General features: G+C 45.2%; 1 protein-coding gene across 2 annotated transcripts in view; it reads right to left on the reverse strand.

The window, feature by feature from the left end:
- The window catches only part of STXBP1 (syntaxin binding protein 1), a 100,296-nt gene extending 82,587 nt beyond the window's left edge, over positions 1-17,709 (reverse strand). The window contains exon 1 of one of the 2 annotated variants that reach the window (XM_040322975.1): positions 17,575-17,708. In XM_040322975.1, the coding sequence (XP_040178909.1) occupies positions 17,575-17,611 (37 nt within the window). In that variant the 5' untranslated portion in view covers positions 17,612-17,708. Of the gene's footprint in view, positions 1-17,574 lie in introns of both variants that reach the window. The other variant, XM_040322974.1, reaches the window with a different exon arrangement.
- Positions 17,710-27,412: the final 9,703 nt, after the last annotated feature.

Raw genomic sequence — 27,412 nt, forward strand, 5'->3', positions numbered from 1 at the left:
AGTATTTCTGCAGAGGTTGAAGGGGTGGGGGGGTCAGCCTGTTGGTGCCGCACATATTGCTAGTTCCTATATACTTCTGTGCAGATCAGTGGTTTTCAACCTTATTGAGACCAGGACCTGGTAAATATTTCCAAAGTAACCTAAGAGCCGGTTCACACTACAGCGGCACGACTTCGGGGGCGACTCTGCAAGTCGTCCTGAGGACGACTTCAGAGGCGATTTGCAAAACGACTTCTGTATAGAAGTCAATGCAGGTCGCCCCGAGCCGCCCCCGAAGTCGTACAGGAAGCTTTTTCTAAGTCGGAGCAACTTGCGTCGCTCCTATTAGAACAGTTCCATTGCATTCAATGGGACGCGATTCGTCAGGCGGCTAAGCCACCTGACGTGTCGTCGCCCCAGTGTGAACCGGGTCTTACAGTATAAAAACTTATAACAACACCATAAAATTATAGGAATACAAATGATGTATTGATATGCTGGGAGACTCTGGATGGGGCTGGGTGTCATTGTTGGGGGACAGGGGTTCTAAAGGAGGTTTTGGTGAGATCTACGGCAACTGTGGGGGATTGGGTCTCTCTCTGGAGAGAGCTGTGGGTTTCTTAAGAAAGCCGAAGGTGAGCAAGCCAGGGTCCGGGGGCAGATGGAACAGATAGGGATCAAGCAGAAGCTTAGTCAGTAAACAAGCCAAAGGTCAGTAACAAGTGGTTGCAGGTTGGGAGCCAGCAGAAGTGTACTCGAGGAACAAGCCAAAGTTTAGTACTGAGTGGTAGTGAAATATGGACAGCAGCAAGGTGCACAATATTGCCTGGAGAGAGAGCACTAAAATCTGACAAACAGGAAGTGCAGAGACATGGCTTAAATCAGGAAGTTCATGGGAGGAGCAAAGATATCAAGGCTCACAAGAAACAAGACACAAAGCAAGGTTGTCCAAGGAATCATGCAGAGAGCAGTCCAGCATCTCAGGTGGCACAGCTAAAAGAAACAAAGCCAGACAGCACAGAGGGTCCAGGTTCAGATCCGGATCCTGACAGCATTCTCTGAATTGTGCCCATGCTGAGCAGCCAAACTCCTGTATTTAAATTGCATCAGGGCACCTGCTCAGCACAGGACCCAGAAGCAAGTGGAGATCACTGCAGTAGTGGTTTCTATTCAGGGCCGGATTCCTGACAAGACCACCGAGGCCAGGCCTCAGGGCGGCAGTGGATGCAGGGGCGGCGCCGGTTGTAACACACAGCGGGAGACTGCTGTGTCACGGAGCTTACTGTGAAAAGTTTGGGCGCGCTGTGATAAAAGTCCCGCCCTCCTCCTAGACCAGCTCGTGTGATAGAGGCAGCGTTCTGTCTATCTGTCTATCACACGATCTAGTCTAGGAGGAGGGCGGGACTTTTATCACAGCGTGCCCAAACTTTTTACAGTGAGCTCTGTGACACAGCAGGAGATGCCCGGTGTGCGTAATGCACACACTGACTGGTGAGGCTACATTGTTTGGCACAGTAAAGCCTCGTACACACGATAGGTTAACCAGAGGACAACGGTCTGAAGGACCGTTGTCTTAGGTTAACCGATGAAGCTGACTGATGGTCCGTCACACCTACACACCATAGGTTAAATAACCGATCGTGTCAGAACGCAGTGACGTAAAACACAACGACGTGCTGAAAAAAACGAAGTTCAATGCTTCCAAGCATGCGTCGACTTGATTCTGAGCATGCGTGGATTTTTAACCGATGGTTGTGCCTACTAACGATCGGTTTTGACCCATCGGTTACCAACCCATAGGTTAATTTTAAAGCAAGTTGTCTTTTTTTTTAACCGATGGTTAAATAACCTATGGGGCCCACACACGATCGGTTTTGACCGATGAAAACGGTCCTTCAGACCGTTGTCCTCTGGTTAACCTATTGTGTGTACGAGGCCTTAGGCTGCAATGATGGAGAGGGGGGTTGAGGGGGGCTGTAATGATGGTGAGGGGGGCTACAATGAGGGCACAGTAAAGCAGCAATGACAGTGCGGGAGGCTGCAATGAGGGCACCGTAAGGCGGCAGTGATGGTAAGGCCGCAATGATGGTGAGGCGGCAATGATGGGCACGGGTTGGGGGACTTTCAGGTTTATTTTGGCGGGGGGGGGGGCGTCTATGAAGGGAGTAAATCCGGGCCTGTGTCTACTTCAGTTATTTCCAGCTTTCAGGGGCATAAGCCGGGTATGGTATGTAGCTACATAGGTTCTTGGTGTGATGGCAATATACACAGGAGCATGACTGGGGGGCAAGGACAGAGCCCGGTCACTCTATAACAGGAGGGATCACCAATTATTTTAATTAAAGCTGCAGATGTAAAAATGTTGAAAATTCGATTTTGGTATTGGTTTACATACAATTTAAGTTGGCCATAGAGGAGTTTATTCATTCTTTCCATAGCATTCGATGAGCCAATCGTTGCATCGTTGAAATTTTCCAGCAAACTAACTTTTTTCGGATCATTTTCAATATTAAACATAATTTTTTGGGATTGATTTCTACTACTACCCCTATAGGTCATTATAGCTCAATGCGCATTTCACTTATTTTTTTTTTCATGTAATGTGACCAGCTTATTCAGAATGTATCTTTTGTGTACAGCTGAGCAAATAACAGCAGGCATGGTGATGTAGAGGATGACACTGCAAAGAGAGACCTTACAATGAGTTCTTACCAGGAATTCATCTACTTTATTTTATAGCTAGCTAGTTCTTTTCCAGCCTACTTAATATAGAATTCTTAACATACCTATATACAATTATCTTAAAGTGGACCCATTTATTAACCACTTAAAGACCAGGCATTTTCCTGACATTTGTTGTTGACAAGTAAAAAACTGTATTTATTGCTAGAAAATCACTTAGAACCCCCAAACTTTATATATTTTTTTTAGCAGAGACCCTAGAGAATAAAATTGCAATACTTTATGTCACACTGTATTTGCACAGCGGTCTTTCAAACACAATTTTTGGGGAAAAAATACACTTTAACCGGTTAAGCCCCTTAGGCAGCTAAATGCCCAAGCCAGGTTTTGCGATTCGGCACTGCGTCGCTTTAACAGACAATTGCGCGGTCGTGCGACGTGGCTCCCAAACAAAATTGGCGTCCTTTTTTCCCCACAAATAGAGCTTTCCTTTGGTGGTATTTGATCACCTCTGCGGTTTTTATTTTTTGCTCTATAAACAAACATAGAGCGACAATTTTGAAAAAAATGCAATATTTTTTACTTTTTGCTATAATAAATATCCCCAAAAAACATATATAAAAAAACATTTTCCTCAGTTTAGGCCGATACGTATTCTTCTACATATTTTTGGTAAAAAAAATCGCAATAAGCGTTTATCGATTGGTTTGCGCAAAATTTATAGCGTTTACAAAATAGGGGATATTTTTATTAATTTTTTTTTTTTTACTACTAATGGCGGCGATCAGCGATTTTTTTCGTGACTGCGACATTATGGCGGACACTTCGGACAATTTTGACACATTTTTGGGACCATTGTAATTTTCACAGCAAAACATGCATTTAAAATGCATTCTTTATTGTGAAAATGACAGTTGCAGTTTGGGAGTTAACCACAGGGGGCACTGAAGGTGTTAGGCTTCACCTAGTGTGTGTTTACAACTGTAGGGGGGTGTGGCTGTAGGTCTGATGTCATCGATTGTGTCTCCCCTATAAAGGGGATGACACGATCGATGCGCCGCCACAGTGAAGCACGGGGAAGCCGTGTTTACATACGGCTCTCCCCGTTCTTCAGCTCCGGGGGCCGATCGCACCCTCGTCCCCGATCGCTCCCCGCGGGTTTCCGACCGCTGCATGTACCGGGGGGGTCACGATCGGACCCGCGGAAAGGCGGGGACGTACATGTACGCTCATATATTCTAAAACTAAAAGCAGCCTTTTCCAACCTTTTACCCCAGAGGAATCCCTAAAACAATTTTCAGGTGAAACAATTATTAAATCCAATTCCTTGGGGGTCAATGGGGCAAATACCCCCTACATTGGGGGTCAATATGAACAATGCCAACCTTAAAGACCGCTAGAAAGATCATTGATTTCATGCTGCTTGCATACACACTCTCAGACCAAATTCCGACCGTCCAAAACGCTGTGACGTAAAACACTTCGACGAGCCGAGAAAAATTAAGTTCAATGCTTACGAGCATGCGTCGACTTGATTATGAGCATGCATGTTTTTTTCTCCGTCGGAGTTCCACACAGATGATCGGAAATTCCGATATGATTTTTTTTCATTCGGAAAAAAATAAAACATGTTCTATCTCTAAACGCAGACGGAAAAAAGTCCAATGGGGCCCACACACGGTCAGAATATCCGATGAAAAAATTCCTGCTGACTTTTTTCATCGGAAATTTCGATTGTGTGTACAAGGCATTGTCCTTCTTGCCGTGGCCTATATGGCACCACCTGCTAGTATCACTAAAAATACCCACTACCACCATGGTCGAACCCAGTGGTGGTCACTATGGCGCATTGAGAAAGGACCCCTGTATGGCCCGAAAACATAGGCTTTATATGGCGCATATGACTTTGCACTAATATGAAAGTGTATATTATTTGCATCGAAATGCTGATGATGGATTATCTTTCTTACTTTTATCTACAGGGCACCATCTGCTAGTGTCACTACAAGCACCTCCCAATCACCAAGGTCAAACACTGTAAAGCCTCGTACACACGCTCGGTTTGCGTGCGTATACTAACCTGTCGCTGTGGAAACCCGCGCATGCTCAAAATGACTTCAACGCATGCGCGGTAGCTTCCTAGGCATAGGTAGGGTGCAGCAAGATGGCGGCGACGGCATCGAATGTGACGAGCGCATGTTTGTCGTACGCGATGACGTCACCGCGTTCTTGCCTTCCAAAAGAACCGCGGTTGCCAAGAATCTCGTCAGGAAAAACAACGTTTTTTTCCTGACGAGATTCTGGCCCTTGTGTACGAGGTTTAAAAAGTGCAGCCTATGGCCTAGATTCACGTACGGCCGTTCTACGTTGCGCGGGCGTAGCATATCGTATTTACGCTACGCCGCCGCAACTTAGAGAGGCAAGTGCTGTATTCACAAAGCACTTGCGTCCTAAGTTACGGCGGCGTAGCGCAAATGGGCTGGCGTAAGCGCGCGGAATTCAAAGTAGGCTGGTAGGGGGCGTGTTGTATTTAAATGAGGCTTGACCCCATGTAGATGCATGGCTGAACGAACGGCGCATGCTCAGTATCACGTCGTATTTACGCCCAAACATACATCGGCTCATTGCCTATGACGTGAACGTAACTTAAGCATAGCCCTATTAGCGTACGACTTACGCAAACAACGTAAAAAGATACGCTTGTTCCAACGTCCATACTTTGCATGGGCTGCGCCACCTAGAGACCAGCTTTATCTTTACGCCGGCATATGTCTTACGTAAACGACGTAACTAATTGCGACGGGCGTACGTACGGTCATGAATCGGTGTATCTTGCTCATTTACATATTCAATGCGGAAATCAAGGAAGCGCCACCTAGCGGCCAGCGTAATTTTTGCAACCCAAGATACGACGGCGTAGGAGACTAACGCCGCTCGTATCTTGGCCAAATCTATGCGTAACTGATTCTATGAATCAGGCGCATAGATACGCCGGCGGCCATTCGGACTTACAACGGCGTATCTGGAGATATGCCGTCGTAAGTCTTTGGGAATCTGGGCCTATACCTATATTGCTGCATCAAAAATGTGTGTGAAATGCTCAGGTAAAGCTAATTTTTGACAGTTTTTTTTGTCAAGTAACTAGCTTTCCATTGGCTAAAAAAATAAATAAAATACTCAAGCCTGAAACACGTTCAAAAACATGCAACAATCCCTGTATAAACACTCAGCTTCCGCTGAAAAATGCTCGGCTTAGACCTGTAACATGATATGATATTTTATACTGAAATATTAGCTATTTTATATTTTACCTAAGGACCCTTTCACACTGGGGCGTTTTTCGAGCGTTATTCAAGCGTTTTTCAGGCGCATTGGCGTTAAAAAAAAAAGCCTGTAAAGCACCTGAAAGAAGCCTCATCTGCAATCCCAATGTGAAAGACCGAGTGCTTTCAGAGCCCTGCCAGCGCCCGAAAAACGCTGGTAAAGCACCGCTAAGACCCTAACGTTTTAGGGTGTTTTTGCAGTGCCTCAGTGTGAAAGGGTAAGGCGTTTTTACAGCGCTTTCAATTCATTTCAATGGAGAGGGGCGTTTTTGGAACATTTTTTTTTCAGCGCCCAAAAGCTGCTCCAAAGATACTGCTTGCAGGACTCAGTGTGAAAGGTCCATTGAGATGCATGGAGAGTGTTTTATGAGCGTTTTAATAAGCGATATTTTTTTAACGCTAAAACGCTGTAAAAACGCTTCAGTGTGAAAGGGGTCTAAACGTTGGTCATACTGTACGGACAAAGGTTGCATAAAAATGTACTTTATGGGCCAGATTCTCAAAAACGCGCCTATCTATAGGTGGGCGTAGCGTATCTCAGATACACTGCGCCGCCGTAACTTAGTGAGGCAGGTCCTGTATTCTCAAAGAACTTGCGGCCAAAGTTACGGCGGCGTAGTGTAACTGTGCCGGCGTAAGCCTGCGTAATTCAAAGTAGGCTAGTGTGGGCGTGTTTTATGTTAATGTATCGTGACCCGACGTGATTGACGTTTTTAACGAACGGCGCATGCGCCGTCCGTGAATGTATCCCAGTGCGCATGCTCAAAATTACGCCGCAAATGGTCGATGCTTTCGAAGTGAACATAAATTCCGTCCAACCCCATTCACGGACGACTTACGCAAACGACGTAAAACACGACGCTGTTCGTACGTTTCCGACGTCCATACCTAACATGACTTACCCCTGCTTTATGAGGGGTAACTTTCCGCCGGCGTATGTCTTACGTAAACGACGTATCTTGCTACACCGGGCGCACGTACGTTCGTGAATCGGCGTATCTAGCTCATTAGCATTTTCGACGCGTAAATCTACGGAAGTGCCACCTAGCGGCCAGCGTAAATATGCAACTAAGATACAACGGCGTAAGAGACTTACGCCGCTCGTATCTTAGCTGAATTTATGCGTAACTGATTCTAAGAATCAGCCGCATAGATACGACGGCTCTCATTCAGACTTACGACGGCGTACATGGCGCTACGCTGTCGTAAGTCCTTTGAGAATCTGGGCCTATATCTTTTTACTAGCAGTCAGCCTTTACCTTTCCAGGTCATCTGCGATTTCATGCATCAGAAATGCTTCTACACATCAGAACCTTCTGCACAATGGATTCTTTTTTAGATTATCAAATATTTAATGAATGTTACGGGAGATTTAAGTGGTCTTTTTAGATGGACTGAAAACAGATTCTTGCCACATCCACTGGGCCAAATTAGTGAATTAGTGAAATGTACGCAGTAAGTATTTATTTCCTCTTGCTTGAAAAATGTACGTTAGAAATATTTCCCCCTTACCAGCGACTAAGAGAGTCTTCATATAATATCATTTCACACTTGTGTGACAAATTCCACCTACCGACCAACCTCACCTCTCATGAACGCCAACAGTGAGCCAGTGTAGAATTGCACTAGCTTGTGTATAAAGAGGACTTTACTTTAGGTCTAATATATGTAAATAGCATACAGTCACTATATTTACCGAACTCTACAATGGGCAGTTATTTCAGAGCCCATCAGATCAGAATCCAACCAAGTCTACGGCCCCGTACACACGACCGAGGAACTCGACGTGCCAAACACATCGAGTTCCTCGTCGAGTTCAGTGTGGAAGCCGCCGAGGAACTCGGCAGGCCGACTTTTGCCATAGAACAACGAGGAAATAGAGAACATGTTCTCTATTTCCTCGCCGAGGTCCTCGTCGGCTTCCTCAGCCGAAAGTGTACACACGGCCGGGTTTCTCGGCAGAATTCAGCTCTGAACCGAGTTTCTGGCTGAATTCTGCCGAGAAACTCGGTCGTGTGTACGGGGCCTACCAGTTTTCTACCAGCAATGTGCATACATCGCATTCTGTAATGAATAAAGCAGTATCCCTCTTTTTTTTTTTAAACACCTTTAATTATTTATACATTTTTTTTTTACTATTTTTATATATTAGCATTTGCTGGGCAGAACTGGGCCACCCTAGGTTGTAGCACATGACATTATATATTGCATTTTAACAGTTTTAGCTAGTGGGCCAACTGCTTTTTACCCAATATTTACTACACAGAGAGTGTGTGTGACTGATGGTGACGTTAGATTGTTAGCTCTGCAGGGCTGCATAAAGAGTGGTCAACTGTCATGCAATACTATTCAATAAAAACATCTATATAGATTTATAGTGATATATATATATATATATATATATATATATATATATATATACATAGAGCTAGATTCACAAAGACTTTACGCCGGCGTATCTATTGATACGCCGCGTAAGTTAAAAGATGCGCCATCGTATCTATGCGCGCTATTCAGGGAACAAGATACGCCTGAATTTCTGCTTCATCCGACCGACGTAAGTGTTAGTATGCCGTCGTATCTAGGGTGCATATTTACGCTGGCCAATAGGGGCGCGTCCGTAGATTTACACGTCGAATATGTAAATGAGCTAGATACGCCGATTCACGAACGTACTTGCGCCCGCTACGCCGTTTACGTAAGGCTTACGTCCGTCGTAAAGTTATCCCTGTTATATCAGGCGCAGCCAATGTTAAGGTATGGACGTCGGAACAGCCGTCAAATTTTGCGTTGTTTACATAAGTCGTACGTGAATGGGGCTGTGCGTAGGTTACGTTCACGTCAAAAGCATTGAGCCGACGTATCTTAGGGAGTATATGCGACGTGATTCTGAGCATGCGCGCGCATGTGCCATTCGTTGGGGGAGTCATTTACATGGGGTCACGGCTAATTTTAATACAACACGCCCACTACCTTCCGAATTTGAATTAGGCACATTTACACTACGCCGGCGCAACGTACGGCGCGAGATCTTTCAGAATACTGTTCTGGGCTCCCTGTTTTACGTTGGCGTAGCGCATCTCATATCTAAGGTCCATAAAGACATGGATGAGCGTGTTTGGGGTGGAGGAACTTGACTGGCCTGCTCAGAGTCCTGACCTCAACCTGATAGAACACCTTTGGGATGAATTAGAGCGGAGACGGCGAGCCAGGCCTTCTTGTCCAACATCAGTGCCTGACCTCACAAATGCACTTCTGGAAGAATGGTCAAACATTCCCATAGACACACTCCTAAACCTTGTGGAAAGTCTTCCCAGAAGAGTTGAAGCTGTTATAGCTGCGAAGGGTGGGCCAACTCAATATTGGACCCTACGGACTAAGACTGGGATGCCATTAAAATTCATGTGCGTGTAAAGGCCGGTGCCCCAATACTTTTGGAAATTTAATGTAATATACACATATATCTATAAATCTAGATAGATAGATGTTTTTATGAAATAGTATTGCATGAGAGTTGGCCACTCTAGTGAGAGAGAGAGAGAGAGAGAGAGAGAGAGAGAGAGAGAGAGAGAGAAAAAGAGATATATATAAATATACTAGTATCGGTATCAGGACCGATACTGAGCATTTGCGCGAGTACTTGTACTCGCGCAAATGCTCCCGATGCTTCGCCCGATACTTTTTTTTTTTCAGAGACAGCGGGCGGAGAGGGGGCGGAGAGCGGAGCAGTGAAGTCCTCAAAGAGAAAGCCAGCCCCCCCCCCCCCCCCGTCTAGTTGATAAGCACAGGGAACAATACAGCTTCCATTTGAATAGCTGTGTGTTCCCCCGCCGCCCCTCGTCATATATAGCCCCTCCCTCTTGTCCGGGCACTTTGATAGACAGATCACCCGTCCCAGGATTGGATGGGTGATCTGTCTATCAAAGTGCCCGGACAAGGGGGAGGGGTTATATATGAGGAGGCGCGGCGGGGGAACACACAGCTATTCAAATGGAAGCTGTATTGTTCCCTGTGCTTATCAACTAGACGGGGGGGGGGGCCTGGCTTTCTCTTTGAGGACTTCACTGCTCCGCTCTCCGCCCCCTTGCCGTCCCCTCACCGCCCGCTCTCCGCCCACTGTCTCTGAAAAAAAAAAGTATCAGGCGAAGCATCGGGAGCATTTGCGCGAGTACAACTATTCAAATGAAAGCTGTATTGTTCCCCGCACTTATCAACTAGGCGGCGGGGGGGGGGGGGGGCTTGGCTTTCTCTTCGGGACATTGCTGCATTTGTGGGGACATGGCTGCATTTGTGGGGACATGGCTGCATTTGTGGGGACATGGCTGCATTTGGGGACACATTTTAAAAAAAGTATTGGTATTCGGTATCGGCGAGTACATGAAAAAAAGTATCGGTACTTGTACTCAGTCCTAAAAAAGTGGTATCGGGACAACCCTAATAATATAAACACAAATAGAGAGAGAGAGAGAGAGAGAGAGAGAGAGAGAGAGAGAGAGAGAGAGAAATGTTGATATAGATATATAAGAATAAAGACATTTTTTTTTATAAACATTATATATATATATATATATATAAAAATAAATAAAAGGTATTGGCTATTTTTTTTTTTATATTGCTACAGAAACTCCCTGTGAACCTTTTAGCATAATTTTCTTCCATTTTTTTCTTTGGCGTTAATAAAATATTGAATTGTTTAAAATTCTATTGATGTCACTTCCCTATTCAGGATAACAATGTTCACACACTGGCATACAATGCAGTGTTGGCGTTGTCACCCTGATGTGTGCACTTCCCATACATGGCTTCAAGTTGATGTGTGGATGAATGACATGCCTGAATACCTATTCTAATGCCCCATACAGACGGTCGTTTTTTGTGATGAAAAAAAAATGACGTTTGAAGTGATGAAAAAAAACGACATTTTTGAAACTTCATTTTCAAAAACGATGTAGCATACACACCATCATTTTGAAAAATGATGAACAAAGTGACGGCACTCTAAAGGGGAAGTTCTATTCGCCTTGAGGCTGCTTTTAGCTGGTTACTTGTTAGTAAAAGATGATTCGTGCTTTTTTGTCTGTTAAAGCGTGATGAATGTGCTTACTCCATTATGAATGGTAGTTTTACCTCCCGTCTCAAAACTTGCTTCTGGGCATGTGCGGGTTTAAAAACGTCGTTTTGCCCACACACTATCATTTTCATTGACACAAAAAATGACATTTTGAAAAACGACACAAAAAATTCGAGCATGTTCGAATTTTTTTTTGGTCGTTTTTCTGAAGACATAAAACGACATTTTCCCCACACACTATCATTTTAAATGACGTTTTCAAAAACGTCATTTTTTTTCATCACAAAAAACGATCGTCTGTATGCGGCATAATAATGGGAAGAGGAAGGAGGATTATGCTTTGGGACATAAAGGTGATATAACCGGAAGCGACACTCTCCCTGCCGACGGCTCCAACTGAGACAGTAAAAAAGTGATCATGTGACTGCCATCTAAAACACAAAAGAATTAGAAATTTCTCTTGCAAATTTCAGATCATTTTGTGAATGAGAAATGTCTCTTGTGCTTGTATTTCATTTTGCTCATAGGTTTACATAGGCTTTAATGCACACTCAATGCCAAGTCTACAATGTTTGGAAATGGAAATGCACTAACATTTGAAAAACATATTATAAACACATGTCTAGTGGATGTAACTAGCATGCAGACATGCACAGCTTCTGTAAAGTGCACAATTCACATCCCCCTCCCCTCTCCCCTCCCAGGATTGGCTGTCTTTCCTGTGTTTTGATTACATGTTTTCAAAATATGGGGTGATCCACAGTTCAGTGTAAACAGCCATCAGAATATACATAGACAAGAAGCTGTGCATGTCTGCAAGCTAGTGCACGAGATATGTAAATAACCTGTCACTCAAGCAAGGACTTTGGTCTTTATCTGGAAGTCTGTTTTATTTCACTGAACAATAAAAAGAGGATTGCTCAGAGCTGGATTAACTCTGTGTGGCAAGACTGGGCACAGATGATAGGAAATCTTATTCTCTACATTGTGACATTAAAAAAAAATTGGGGCGTTTACATACACTTTAAAGAAATAAAACAACATTCAGGAAAATCTACATAAGTGTCCAGTCCAGTGTAACAATTGGTGGCAGCCGGCCGAATTGTAGGTTTGACATTGACGGACCGACCAAATGGGGGGGGGGGGGGGGTAGTGGCGGATTTTTTTTGGCCCCCCAAAATGGAGTACCAGCTGCCACTGGTAGTAATAGAAACTGCTGAACTGTGGTAATTCATATTATCTACAAACGTCCATTAAATGTGCTGCTAACAGAATTTAGATTCTTCAGGAAAACCTCATCCAAATATAAACTCCACTATTCCACTAATGAAGAAATACCTAAAGCAGAAATAAACCCATCAATTTAGCAGGTAATCAGTTACATTCCTGGTATGGGTGTGTGCAGCCTATTGCATTAGAGAGGGCACCCCAAAGCTCAAACACACATAGATGCCTCAGCAGCATCACTGGACAGTGAATGAATGGAAAATGCTCTATGCTGAGCGGCTTTCTGTTCATTCACAAACTGAAGCATAGTATAAACAGTTTACTATGCTTCCGTTGGACACAGTGGTCCAGATTCTCAAAGGGCTTACGACGGTGCAAAGCCATGTATGCCGCCGTAAGTCCTAATCTGGGCCGTCGTATCTATGCGACTGTTTCTTAGAATCAGTTACGCATAGATATCCATTAGATCCGACAGGCGTAAGGCTCTTACACCGTCGGATGTTAAATGCAATTTTTTTTTCCCGCTAGGTGTCGCCTCTGTCGTTTTCCCCGTCGAGTATGCAAATTAGCTAGATACGCGAATTCCCAAATGTACGCGTGGCCGACGCAGTGAATTTACGACGTTTACGTTAGGTTTTTCCGGCGTAAAGTTGCCCCTGCTATATGAGGGGCAACCAATGTTAAGTATGGCCATCGTTCCCGCGTCTAAATATATAAATTTAAGTTGTTTGCGTAAGTCGTCCGTGAATGGGGCTGGACGCCATTTACGTTCACGTCAAAACCAATGACGTCCTTGCGACGTCATTTGGAGCAATGCACCCTGGGATATTTTTCGGACAGCGCATGCACAGTACGTTCAGCGCGGGAACGCGCTTAATTTAAATACTACACGCCCCCTACCCGCCGAATTTGAATTAGGCGGGCTTGCGCTGGGTGATTTACGCTACGCCGCCGCAACTTTACATGCAAGTGCTTTGTGAATAAAGCACTTGTCTGTAAAACTTGCGGCGGCGTAACGTAAATTAGATACGTTACGCCCGCCGAGTTTTACGCCCATCTACGAGAATCTGGGCCAGTGTGTTCACTGTGTTCATTTAGAAAAGGAAGGGGCCAGTAAATAACAATTGATTAGCCTTCTCTCCCACCCCCCATCCTAAAACATCCACCGCAGCAGCCAGGGGGGAGATGAGAGGAAGGAAGGGAAGTCAGTAGCACTGCGGTGGGGTGAATCGGCACCCCACAGAGTGATTAGGGTGTGCCCAGGTACACCTGACACACCCCTTGCGCACGCCTATGATTCCTGGCATGCTGTCACATTACCTGACCAAAACGTCAAACCAACAAATAACTGGCGTTATAACTGATCACATGTGCAGCTCCACGGAAGTTGCAAATCAAACAGAAGCTAGGATGGCAGCTTCCTTGGCTGACAAGGACAGGAGGGTTTAGTTCCACTTTAAAGAAGTAAATCTGGGTGCTGTCTACTGTATTACAGTTCATAGGCACACCGAAGCTACGACCTCTGCCTTTGATTGTCATGTGACTGCCTACGACGGCCATAACCATACTAATAAATTATGTACTAGAACATCTGCTCAGTAGCAGCAGGCATCATATGTGACTCAATCTGCATAACACACACATTATATGACTGTGTATGCTGACACGTATATCCATTGGTGTATATTTGTGTAAGCGTCTTGTATGCAATAGTTCATAATATATATATATATATATATATATATATATATTTTTTTTTTTTTTTTTTTTTTTTTCAGCACACTGTACTACAACCATCTACAAAAAAAAAGCTACGGTCTACTATAACTCCATAAATCAATTATAGAAACTGATACCTAGTAATAAATAGTCTATATGATATATATAATTGCATACAGTACACCTACACACACATGTATATATATAAAACAATCTTTTTTAGTAAGATTAGTGTATATATATATATATATATTTTTTTTGTAGATGGTTGTAGTACAGTGTGCTGAAAAAAAATATATTTACACTCACACACACATATATATATATATATATATATATATATATATATATATATATATATATATATAGCTATATATAAATATATAGACAATTTCATAAACTACACTTGCATGTATATGCACACATGGATACACTAAACTGCTCTGAATTTTTTTATTTATATATATATATATATATATATATATATATATTTTTTTTTTTTTTTTTTTTTCAGCACACTGTATTACAACCATCTATAGGGTGATACGTAGTCTATATGATCCTACAATGTAGCCCTATATATGGTCCTACATCTGGTATCTCGTCTTGCTCTCTGAGAACAGACATTAATAACAGCAGGTCAATAAAGGACAATGCTGACCCCCCTGTCCAGCGACTGTGACGGAAGGAATTACCCCCAGGAGATTTGGGTGAGGGGCAGTGAGAGGGTTAATAGGGCGATGTGTAAAGACAGATAATATAAATGGGGAGGTATATTGATCCAGTTACGAGGAAGAATAGAATTCAAAGGTATAATCATAGGGCCAGATTCACGTATATCGCCGCATCTTTGAGGCGGCGTAGCGTATCCTATTTACGCTACGCCGCCTTAAGTCAGAGAGGCAAGTGCTGTATTCTCAAAGCACTTGCCTCCTAAGTTAAGGCGGCGTAGCGAAAATGTGGCTGACGTAAGCGCACGTAATTCAAATGAGGATGAGGGGGCGTGTTTTATTTAAATGAATGGTGACCCAACGTGATTGACAGTTTTTACGAACGGCGCATGCGCCGTCCGTGTACATATCCCAGTGTGCATTGCGGCAAAGTACGCCGCAAGGACGTATTGGTTTCGACGTAAACGTAAATTACGTCCAGCCCCATTCACGGACGACTTACACAAACGACGTAAATTTAAAAATTTCGATGCGGGAACGACGGCCATACTTTACATTGGCTACACCACCTAGGGGGCAGCTTTATCTTTACGCCGGCATACCTCTTACGGAAACGGCGTATCTTTACTGCGACGGGCAAGCGTACGTTCGTGAATCGGCGTATCTACTCATTTGCATATTCTATGCCGAACGCAATGGAAGCGCTTCCTAGCGGCCATCGGAAATATTGCACCCTAAGATACGACGGCGCAGGCCGTCGTATCTTAGGCAGGTTTAAGTGTATCTCAGTTTGAGCATACACTTAAACATACGGCGGCTTAGATTCCGAGTTACGTCAACGTATCTACCGATACGCCGGCGTAACTCTTTGTGAATCTGGCCCATACTGTTGTAAAACTAAATTGATACATTTACATAAAGAAAAAAAATCTGAAGATTAATTAATACAGTTGCAATGAAAGATGTAATTGGAAGGTATATAATTGGTATACATCTCTCATTTAAAAATCCCAAAACCCCCTTTTTGCGACAGTTATAAAGAGATACTGATACAATTACATATACAAACAATAGGAAGGTGTGTTGATATAAACTTAATTGGAAGGTATATTGATACAGTTATAAGGAGATACTGATACAATTACATGGAGCAAAAGAATTGGAAGGGAAATTGATACAGTTATGTGGAAAAACTGATACAATTTACATAAACAACGAATAGGGAGGTGTGTTGATACTGTTATAGGGAGATGTGTATAAAAATTGAATTGGAAGGTATATTGATACAGTTAAATAATGCTAGGTCTTATTTTCGGGGTAGGTCTTACGGGAAAACACAGAGATGGCATTGGAAGGTATATTGATGCCGTTATAATGAGAGATAGCAATGGAAGATATATGGATGTAGGTATAAGATGAGGTAGATTGGAAGGTATATTGATACAGTTATAAGGAGAGATATCATTGGAAGGTATATTGATACAGTTATAAGGAGATACTGATACAATTACATGGAGCAAAAGAATTGGAAGGGTAATTGATACAGTTATGTGGAAAAACTGATACAATATAGGGAGATGTGTAAAAAATAATAATTGGAAGTTATATTGATGCAGGTATAAGAAGAGATAGCATTGGAAGGTATAGTTATAATGTTTGCTGATTGATTTTGGGCTTATAACCATCACTTGTCACATACGAGTCATTATTACTTTGCAGCGCAGCTATTATTTTTCCCATACAGTTATAATGAGAGATAGCATTGGAAGGTATATTGATACAGCTATAATAAGAGATAGGATTGGAAGGTACAGTTATAATGGAGAGATGGCATTGGAAGGTATATTGATGCAGGTATAAGGAGAGATAGCATTGGAAGGTATATTGATACAGTTATAAGGAGAGATAGAATTGGAAGGTATATTGATACAGTTATAAGGAGAGGTAGATTGCAAGGTATATTGATGCAGGTATAAGGAGAGGTAGATTGGAAGGTATATTGATACAGTTATAAGGAGAGGTAGATTGGAAGGTATATTGATACAGGTATAAGGAGAGGTAGATTGGAAGGTATATTGATGCAGGTATAAGGAGAGGTAGAATTGGAAGGTATATTGATACAGTTATAAGGAGAGGTAGATTGCAAGGTATATTGATACAGTTATAAGGAGAGGTAGATTGGAAGGTATATTGATACAGTTATAATGAGAGGTAGATTGGAAGTTACATTGATACAGTTATAAGGAGAGGTAGATTGGAAGGTATATTGATGCATCTATAAGGAGATATTGATACAATTAGATGGAGAAAAGGAAATGGAGGGTTAATTGATACAGTTACAAGGAGGAATGGAAAGGTATATAATACTATCACAAGCAGATATGGATACTGTTACAAAGAAGGGGAAGATGATGGGAGAAGGTGGAGCCTAGGAGGGGATGGGGAATGATTAATGATGCCAGTATTTTACTAGAAGCTGCCACTACATAGGATCTATATTGGAATAAATAATCCCCGGCTATTGCAGACAGGTGGATTGCAGAGGAAGATGGAGGGATGAGGAGGGATGAGGAGGGATGGGGTGAGTGTGTAGGGAGGAGTTAGGATCACAGAGATGATTGATGTTGCAGTATGCCATGGGGAGCCATCTGGCCTGATTTTGGGGAGCATGCAGAGTGAATGGGGGGTACCAGCCATACAATGCAGGGGTCAGGACCAGCATTGTCCAAGGACCGACAATACAAGGGGACTGATGACACAGAGGACAGGGATGGATCTGGTGCATGATGCAGCCACACATCCGCAGCAGCCAGGGAGGGGTCTAATCCACAGACAAGGACAGCACAATAATAAGACATTGGGGGCCCCTCACCTCCCCTCTACACCCCAATAATCCTCTTACTTTCTCCCACCACCGCCTTGAGCCCGCTGGGTGCCATGATCCTGTCCTGGTCCAAGCGCTAAATCCGATCCAGGAGATGTGCAGAGAGGAGAGGGCTGCTGTCAGCTGACTGCAGGGGATGGGGTGGAGAGAGGGAGACAGGGAGGGGGGAGGGGGGAGGACTATGCTGCTGCTACTGCTGATGCTGATGGTGAAGAGAGGAGGGGGAGAGGATGGAGCACATATCAGCTGACCAGAATACAAGAGGAAAGAGCATCAAAAGGGAGGGGATGCTGCAGGAGAGAGCAAGAAGGTGGGGTGACATCTTGGATCAGGTGTCACCAGGACCCCCTCTCTACCTCTACCTCCCCCTGTGCATGCTATCTCCTAATGATCATTGTCACCCAGCACAATGTTCTCATTTATTAATACATCTCCATAAAAAAAAAAAAAACACCCTGCTCTCTGACTCTATGGCCCAGATTCTGAAACGAGATACGACGGCGTATCTCCAGATACGCCGTCGTATCTCTGCGTTGCACGGTCGTATCTATGCGCCTGATTCTTAGAATCAGTTACGCATAGATTTCCCTTAGATCCGACTGGCGTAACTGTGTTACACTGTCATATCATAAATGCATATTTACGCTGGCCGCTAGGTGGCGCTTCCGTCAAATTCCGCGTCGAGTATGCAAATTAGCTAGATACGCAAATTCCCGAACGTACGCCCCGGCCGACGCAGTACATTTGCGCCGTTTACGTTAGGCTTTTCCCGGCGTAAAGTTGCCCCTGCTATATGAGGCATAACTGCGGCCAATGTTAAGTATGGCCGTCGTTCCCGCGTCGAAATTCGAAAATTTAACGTCGTTTGCGTAAGTCGTCCGTGAACGGGGCTGGACGTCATTTACGTACACGTCAAAACCAATACGTCCTTGCGACGTACTTTGCCGCAAAGCACACTGGGATATTCCACGGATGGCGCATGCGCCGTAAGTGCAAAATGTCAATCACGTTGGGTCACAGTACATTAGCATAAAACACGCCCCCCTGTTCAACATTTGAATTAGGCGGGCTTACGCCGGCCGATTTACACTACGCCACCGCAACTTACTGAGCACGGGGGCAGATTCACAGAAGAAGTACGCCGGCGTATCTACTGATACGCCGGTGTACTTTCAAATTTCCCGCGTCGTATCTTTAGTTTGTATTCTCAAACCAAGATACGACGGCATTTGGGTAAGATCCGACAGGCGTACGGCTTCGTACGCCTTCGGATCTTAGATGCAATACTTCGGCGCCCGCTGGGTGGAGTTTGCGTCGTTTTCAGCGTCGGGTATGCAAATTAGCTATTTCCGTCGATCCACGAACGTACGTGCGGTCGTCGCATTCTCTTACGTCGTCTGTAGTCGGCTTTTTCCGGCGTAAAGTTAAAGCTGCTATTTTGTGGCGTATAGATAGACATGCCATGTTAAAGTATGTCCGTCGTTCCCGCGTCGAAATTAGAATTTTTTTTTTTTTGCGTAAGTCGTACGTGAATAGGAATGGACGTAAGTCACGTCGAGGTTCTAAAAACGACGTCACTGCGACGAAATTTCGTGCAAAGCACGGCGGGAAATTTCGAGACGGAGCATGCGCAGTACGATCGGCGGGAGAACGCGCCTAATTTAAATGATCCACGCTCCCTACCCAGATCATTTGAATTAGGCGGGCTTGCGCCGGTGGAATTTATGCTACGCCGCCGCAACTTTACAGGCAAGTGCTTTGTGAATCAAGCACTTGCCCGTAAAACTTGCGGCGGTGTAACGTAAATGAGATACGTTACGCCGCCGGAAATCTACGTGAATCTGGCCCCAAGTGCTTTGAGAATACAGCACATGCCCATCTAAGTTGCGGGGGCGTAACGTAAATCGGAAACGTTACGCCGCCGCAAATATACGCCGTTCTACGAGAATCTGGCCCTATGGTTTTAAACCTATCGTGCCCTTTCTCAGCCTTTTTAACATGGAGGAACCCTTTGGAATTCTTTTCTGGGCTCAGGGAACCCCCGCTAATAATTATTATATCAGCAGCTCATGATACATGAATGTGATGATCATTAGAAAGAAAACCCCTTTCATTTGTGGTGGTTGGAAGAATCCACCCTAATGCCTTGTACACACAATCGTTTTTTTTCCGTCGGAATTCCGCTCATGTTGTCTTGCATACACACGGTCACACCAAATTCCGACCGTCAAAAACGCGGTGACGTTCAACACGCAAAAAAAAAAAATGAAGTTCAATGCTTCCAAACATGCGTCGACTTGATTCTGAGCATGCGCGGTTTTCTTGTCGGAATTTCCAATCGTGTGTACGCGCCATAAATGTAGGGGGGGGGGGTAGGCTACTGTGTGTAGGCTCCACCTGAATTTTTCTGTCAGAGTTTCCGCCAAGAAAAATTTGAGAGTTGGTTTTCAAATTTTTAGATGGGAAAAGTTCTTGCCGGAAATTCTGATCGTCTGTATGCAATTCAGACGGAGAAAAATCCTTTGCATGCTTGGAATCAAGTCAACGCATGCTCGGAAGCATTAAACTTCATTTTTCTCGGCTCGTCGTAGTGTTGTACGTCACCACAGTCGGAATTCTAAGTTTGAGCCAAAATTCCGTCTGAAAAAAATCAACGATTTTCTTGTCGGAATTTCCAATCGTGTGTACGCGCCATAAATGTAGGGGGGGTGGGCTGCCAGGCACACGAGAGCGGCCCATTGGGCCGGAGCACCCCATTCCTCCTTCATTACCTCTTATTAGTGTCCACCTATGTAATAGGAGGAGTCCTTTCATTTGTCTACCATGGTTGAGACGCAGGATCTTTCATTCTATGAGACGCAGGATCTTTCATTCTATGAGACGCAGGATCTTTCATTCTATGAGACGCAGGATCTTTCATTCTATGAGACGCAGGATCTTTCATTCTATGAGATGCAGAATAGTGTAGGCAGGGCTCAAAATTTCAAGTCCTGAGCTACTAGCCAGGCCTCAAGGCATACTCGCCACCAGTTGCCCCGCCCAACCCCTACCATGTCCCACCCCTAATCCCGCCCCTAGACACGCCCTCATAAATCTCATGAAATTACACTTAAATGTTTTATGTAGAATTAAGTAATAAATATTAACAACAACTTTATCCGTGCCCAAAAATGCAGCCTGCCCATGTCTATCAATGCAGCAAAATGTCCCCATTTTCCAGCCAGAGTCCCCTCACCCACATTGCAGCCATTGTCCCCTCACCCACATTGCAGCCAGAGTCCCCTCACCCACATTGCAGCCAGAGTCCCCTCACCCACATTGCAGCCAGAGTCCCCTCACCCACATTGCAGCCAGGGTCCCCTCACCCACATTGCAGCCAGAGTCCCCTCACCCACATTGCAGCCAGGGTCCCCTCACCCACATTGCAGCCAGAGTCCCCTCACCCACATTGCAGCCAGGGTCCCCTCCCTCACATTGCAGCCAGAGTCCCCTCACCCACATTGCAGCCAGAGTCCCCTCACCCACATTGCAGCCAGAGTCCCCTCACCCACATTGCAGCCAGAGTCCCCTCACCCACATTGCAGCCAGAGTCCCCTCACCCACATTGCAGCCAGGGTCCCCTCCCTCACATTGCAGCCAGAGTCCCCTCACCCACATTGCAGCCAGAGTCCCCTCACCCACATTGCAGCCAGAGTCCCCTCACCCACATTGCAGCCAGGGTCCCCTCCCTCACATTGCAGCCAGGGTCCCCTCACCCACATTGCAGCCAGAGTCCCCTCACCCACATTGCAGCCAGAGTCCCCTCACCCACACATATTGCAGCCAGATTCCCCCCCACACATATTGCAGCCAGAGTCCCCCCCCCCCACAACACATATTAGCCAGAGTCCCCCCCCCCACACATATTAGCCAGAGTTCTCCCCCCGACCACACACACACACACATATTAGCCAGAGTTCTCACCCCCACACTAGGGTGACCACGTGTCCCGGATTGCCCGGGACTGTCCCTTAATTAATACTTGTGTCCCGTGTCCCGGACACCCTCATTACGGGACAATACAGAGTCCCGGAATTGGCCTGGGCCGATCTAATGCCCCCTAAAATAGCCTTTGCATACATCCTCTCTGTCTCAGCCTGTGGTGGACCCCTAGCTGACAGAGAGTGAGACCCCTTTTTACTTTATTTCCACCGCTGGCTCAGTGCCCAAACTGGTTGCTACCTGGCTGCCTCCCGCTTGGCGTGTAGCAACCAGTGACGTCAGAGCAGGAGAGAGGGAGAGACCTATAGCAGCAGATGAGAGTTTAACTTCCTCCTCCGCGCCTTCTGTTCAGCTCCACCCACCTCCTCGTGTATGTTCTGGAGTCCAGCCAGGCAGCCAGAAGAAACATCAGACTCTGAGACAGACTGCAGGGTACAGATGAGAGATGGTACAAACTAAGGCAAGTAACATTACAAAGCACTGACCAGCATTGAAGATCCATCGGTGTTATAATCCTGTCGGCTCTCCCTCAGCAGTCAGAGTTCAGTAAGACACTGGAGTGTGTGTCTGCACTCTGCACAGGACACTCAGAGGCTTGCTCCAGATAAGGGTCGGCAGGAGAGACACTGACACATGACACCCTGGATGGAAGGAGGAAACATCCTTAGATATCAGGGCAGGGTTCATGCTGGGACTTGTAATACTTCACTTTTGGGGATGTGACTCCCCCCCCCCCCCCCAAAAGTGAAGAACTACAGGTCCCAGCATGAACTCCTCAGAGCTGAAGATGTTTCCTGCACACATGATAACTCCTCACACCCAGTCCTGTCCAGCTGCTCGATGTCTCTTCTCTCCCACTACTTGTTTGCCTCTCCCTGCAGCAGCCCCCCTCCCTCCTCCTTCACCCTCAGCCTTTCATGTTCTGCCACCTTTTCACCTTCTAGTCTTGTTACCCCCTCTGTATACCAAGCAATCCTCTCAGGAGTGGCTCATCAGCGACTATCACAACCTCAGAATCCTGCCAGCATTCCATTCATTGCTCCTTCAAACTGACAGAAATGTTTTAGTTACTCCACTGCAGCGGTGTAACTACAGGGGGCGCCATTGCAACCCAGCCTCATACTCCAGGGGGTCCATGCAGCTTCCCTCTAAACCTGGATAGGAGGGGTGGCATATAGAGGAACTGATGCCCTCCATGTTCTTCTTGCAGCCACTGAATGCCTGCAGGAGGTAAAGGAGGAAAAGCGGGCATTCAGTGGCTGCAAGAAGAACATGGGGGGGGGGGCATCAGTTTCTCTATATGCCACCCCTCTTATCCAGTTTCCTTCTGCTGCCCACAGGTCCCTCAACACTCTCCTGGCTGATCTTCCCCAGTAACTTCTCTGCTCTCTCCTACCTCACCCCCCATTCGCCAACCCCCTGCTGTCCTCTGGTCCCACCCTGTGCTGTTCTTCAGTCCCCCCCCCCTCCTGTGCTGTCCTCTGGTCCCACCTGTGCTGTTCTTCAGTCCCCCCCTCCTGTGCTGTTCCTGATTTGAAGGAACTGTCCCTCATTTAGGGCATTGTCCCTCTGTCCCTCTTTCCTCTTTGTTTGTCCCTCAAGGAGCCAATATAAAAGAATAGTAGTGGTAAAAAAGCACCTGTGGGTTTAACCATTTTTATTTTTGTTTATAATTCTCCTACATATTTTTGCTAATAGGTGTCCCTCATTCCCATCTCAGAAAGTTGGGAGGTATGCCTCTATCCATCCCACGGTCCCCCTGTCCATCCCACGGTCCCCCTGTCCATCGCACTGCCCCTCTGACTACTCTGTGCCCCCCCCCCCCTGACCACTCAGTTGTTCTTCTTGATGCCTAGGGCCCACTTTTGATCTTGCGCATGGGCCGCTGATTTCATACGCCCCTGCCCCCAAAATCTGCAAAAAAAATGGGGGGGGGGGGGGTCCCTGAATGGCAGTTTGGAAATGTGGTCACCCTACCCCACACACATATTAGCCAGAGTCCCCCCCCCCCCACACACATATTAGCCAGAGTTCCCCTCCCCCCACACACACACACATATTAGCCAGAGTTCTCCCCCCGACCACACACACACACATATTAGCCAGAGTTCTCACCCCCACACACATATTAGCCAGAGTCCCCCCCCCCCACACACATATTAGCCAGAGTTCCCCTCCCCCCACACACACACACATATTAGCCAGAGTTCTCCCCCCGACCACACACACACACATATTAGCCAGAGTTCTCACCCCCACACACATATTAGCCAGAGTCCCCCCCCCCCCCCCCCCACACACATATTAGCCAGAGTTCCCCTCCCCCCACACACACACATATATTAGCCAGAGTTCTCACCCCCCCCCCCCCACACACATATTAGAAGATAAGAATGATCCATACATTGATGGTCAGTGGGAAGAATGTTCCTTACATTGGTGATCAGTGGGAAGAATGTTCCTTACATTGGTGATCAGTGGGAAGAATGTCCCTTACATTGGTGATCAGTGAGAAGAATGTTCCTTACATTGGTGATCAGTGGGAAGAATGTCCCTTACATTGGTGATCAGTGGGAAGAATGTTCCTTACATTGGTGATCAGTGAGAAGAATGTCCCTTACATTGGTGATCAGTGGGAAGAATGTTCCTTACATTGGTGATCAGTGGGAAGAATGTTCCTTACATTGGTGATCAGTGGGAAGAATGTCCCTTACATTGGTGATCAGTGGGAAGAATGTTCCTTACATTGGAGATCAGTGGGAAGAATGTCCCTTACATTGGTAATCAGTGGGAAGAATGCTCCTTACATTGGTGATCAGTGGGAAGAATGTTCCTTACATTGGTGATCAGTGGGAAGAATGTCCCATACATTGATGGTCAGTGGGAAGAATGTCCCTTACATTGGGGATCAGTGGGAAGAATGCTTCTTACGTTAATAGTCAATGAAAAAATGTTCCTTACATTAGTCGTCAGTGGGAAGAATTTTCTTTACAATGGGAGGCAATGAGAAGTATACCCCTTGCATAATTAGTCAGTGGTAAGAATGCTCCTATTACAATAGTGATCAGAACGCCACCCTCACAGACACCTAAAAAGATCATTGGTGTCATGCCATTGGTTATGCCAAGGGGAGTTGGTCCTGGAACTATGCAGACACCATCAGATAGGAGGTCATTCAGTTACAGCTCAAAGAACCCCTAGTACCCTCTGCAGAAAACCTAGGGGTCCATGGAACCCTGTTGAGAATGGCTGATCTATACACAGAACATGATTTGTATAGGAGGCTGTATGATTTGGTAGATGTAGCCATAGGAATTACTAGTGAGAATTATTCATACATGACACACCTTGCCTTGGGTAACAAAATAACATTTGGTCCTGGGACACACTGGGCACCTTTGCTGCCAATGTGCTATGTGCTTGTGCTTGTACTGGGTGTCCAAAGTGCCTCTGTGCCTTTAAGTAGGATTGGGCTACCTCCAGGCCCACCTGCCCCTTATCCATCCATTAGAAGGCATGTGCCTCCATTGTGGAGACCCTCATAAATATACAGGCCAGCCAGAATGCTGATTGGGCGTACACTAGCATGCATGCGTGCGCAACGTCCATTGGGCCGCGAACGCGCATGTGCCGAATGGCCGTTCCACTGCGCATGCGTGCGGGAACACGGCTGGCGTGGCTGAAATGGTTGTTTCTCTGACAGTCAGGCAAAATGGTCGGCCCTCGCGCATGTTCACTTTATCAAATCTGGCCCTCTTTGAAAAAAGTTTGGACACCCCTGAGGTAGTAGATGCTTTGTCAGTGTCACCACACTATGGCAGTGTCTCTCTTCTTATAATCCTTCCTAAAGTCACAACATTACTAAAAGGTCTTTTTAATAGAAAGTATGCATTTACAACACACAGAAGACACCAGGCTCTGTTCAAGAATGGTGCCAGAACCGAGCGCAGTCACTAAGGCTAGGTTCACATCACGATTTTTACATCCGATAATCGGACCGTTAAATCGGATGAAATCGTATATGACAAAATCGTATGTAATCGGATCAGTCATCCGACTACATACGATTTAGATTGACCACAATATAGAAAAAAATCGGACACGATTTTAATACGATTTCAAATCAGGACCAAAAATCGTGGTCAAACACGATTTTTGATGCGATTTTAAATCGTATCAAAACGGATGCGGATCAAATCGGATGCACTTGGGGACCTACATTAATGAATGGAAGTGAATGGATACGTTTTGCCATACAGATTTGTACGATTTCAAACCTAAAAATCGTGAGAACAAGTAGGATGATAAAATCGTGGTGTGAATGCACCCTTACCCTTTCCTCAGTTTCTGATGTCATCAGTTTGTGCCGAAACTCCTTTATGTGTATATAAAGTCAGCACTTTTTTATTATTATTTTTGGATTGAGTAGCAAGGGATTAGAAACACATTTGTTTTTTGTTTTTTATTGGTAGCCATGTATACGCTATGGGTAGCCACTGTCTCTATGTGTTCTGGTTACTACAGTCACCAGGACTGAAACTGGGGGAGAATCCTAAATTTTGAGATGTCACCAGGATGGGAACAGAGAAAAGATCTTTGAATAGGGAGACTTAAAGGAGATTTCCCTCACTATGAAAAGAGATTTCCTGTCACTTCCTGCGCTGCCTACAAGGTAGAAAGTTCATTATAATCTCCTCAATGGGACATACAGTTGCAAGAAAAAGTATGTGAACCCTTTTGGAATGATATGGATTTCTGCACAAATTGGTCATAAAATGTGATCTGATCTTCATCTAAGTCACAACCATAGACAATCACAGTCTGCTTAAACTAATAACACACATAGAATTAAATGTTACCAAGTTTTTATTGTTCAAAACACTGTAAACATTCACAGTGCAGGTGGAAAAAGTATGTGAACCCTTGGATTTAATAACTGGTTGAACCTCCTTTGGCAGTAATAACTTCAACCAAACGTTTCCTGTAGTTGCAGATCAGACGTGCACAATGGTCAGGAGAAATTCTTGACCATTCCTCTTTACAGAACTGTTTCAGTTCAGCAATATTCTTGGGATGTCTGGTGTGAATCGCTTTCTTGAGGTCATGCCACAGCATCTCAATCGGGTTGAGGTCAGGACTCTGACTGGGCCACACCAGAAGGCGTATTTTCTTCTGTTTAAGCCATGCTGTTGAGTTACTTCTATGCTTTGGGTCATTGTCCTGTTGCAACACCCATCTTCTGTTGAGATTCAGCTGGTGGACAGATGGCCTTAAGTTCTCCTGCAAAATGTCTTGGTAAACTTTGTAAAAAAAAAAATTCGGGTGAACTCCCGCTTTAAGTGGTATCACTGCATTTGAAATCACAATAGAGCGCTGGTATCTTTTTAATCATCACAACTGTAGCTGTGGAAAAAAAAAATTACCAGGATTTTAATCATTGGCTATTCAATCAAAACTAAAAAAAAAAGTTCTGTCTATAGATTTACTGTGTTTCCTACATGTTGCATTAAATCTGAGCAGTTAACCCATGAAGTGCTGCTACTATACTGTGAAGAGAACCAACACCAGTGAAGGGATGATTTCTACAGGGACCTTCAACCTGCAGGATGTGTGTGGGAAGGTGCAGTCTACTTTCTCAACTGCAGGGTGAGAGGAAATCAAGAAGAACATGGTTCCTCTATGGTTTCCTGGGTCACTGGGGAAGCTGAAGCTATCCGGTTGAATGCATGTGACTCTGGCGGGCCTTCTTGGGTCAGGCAAAGTCTATTCAAGACCCTGACTTCCAGGCTTGGCGTGCATTTAACGTGTACATAGTGTAGGGACAGGTCACCCATCTGTTAGGAACAGGGAATAGCGACAGGGAGGGGTTACAGAC

Source organism: Rana temporaria, chromosome 9, assembly GCF_905171775.1.
Source record: "Rana temporaria chromosome 9, aRanTem1.1, whole genome shotgun sequence".
Lineage (NCBI taxonomy): Eukaryota > Metazoa > Chordata > Amphibia > Anura > Ranidae > Rana > Rana temporaria.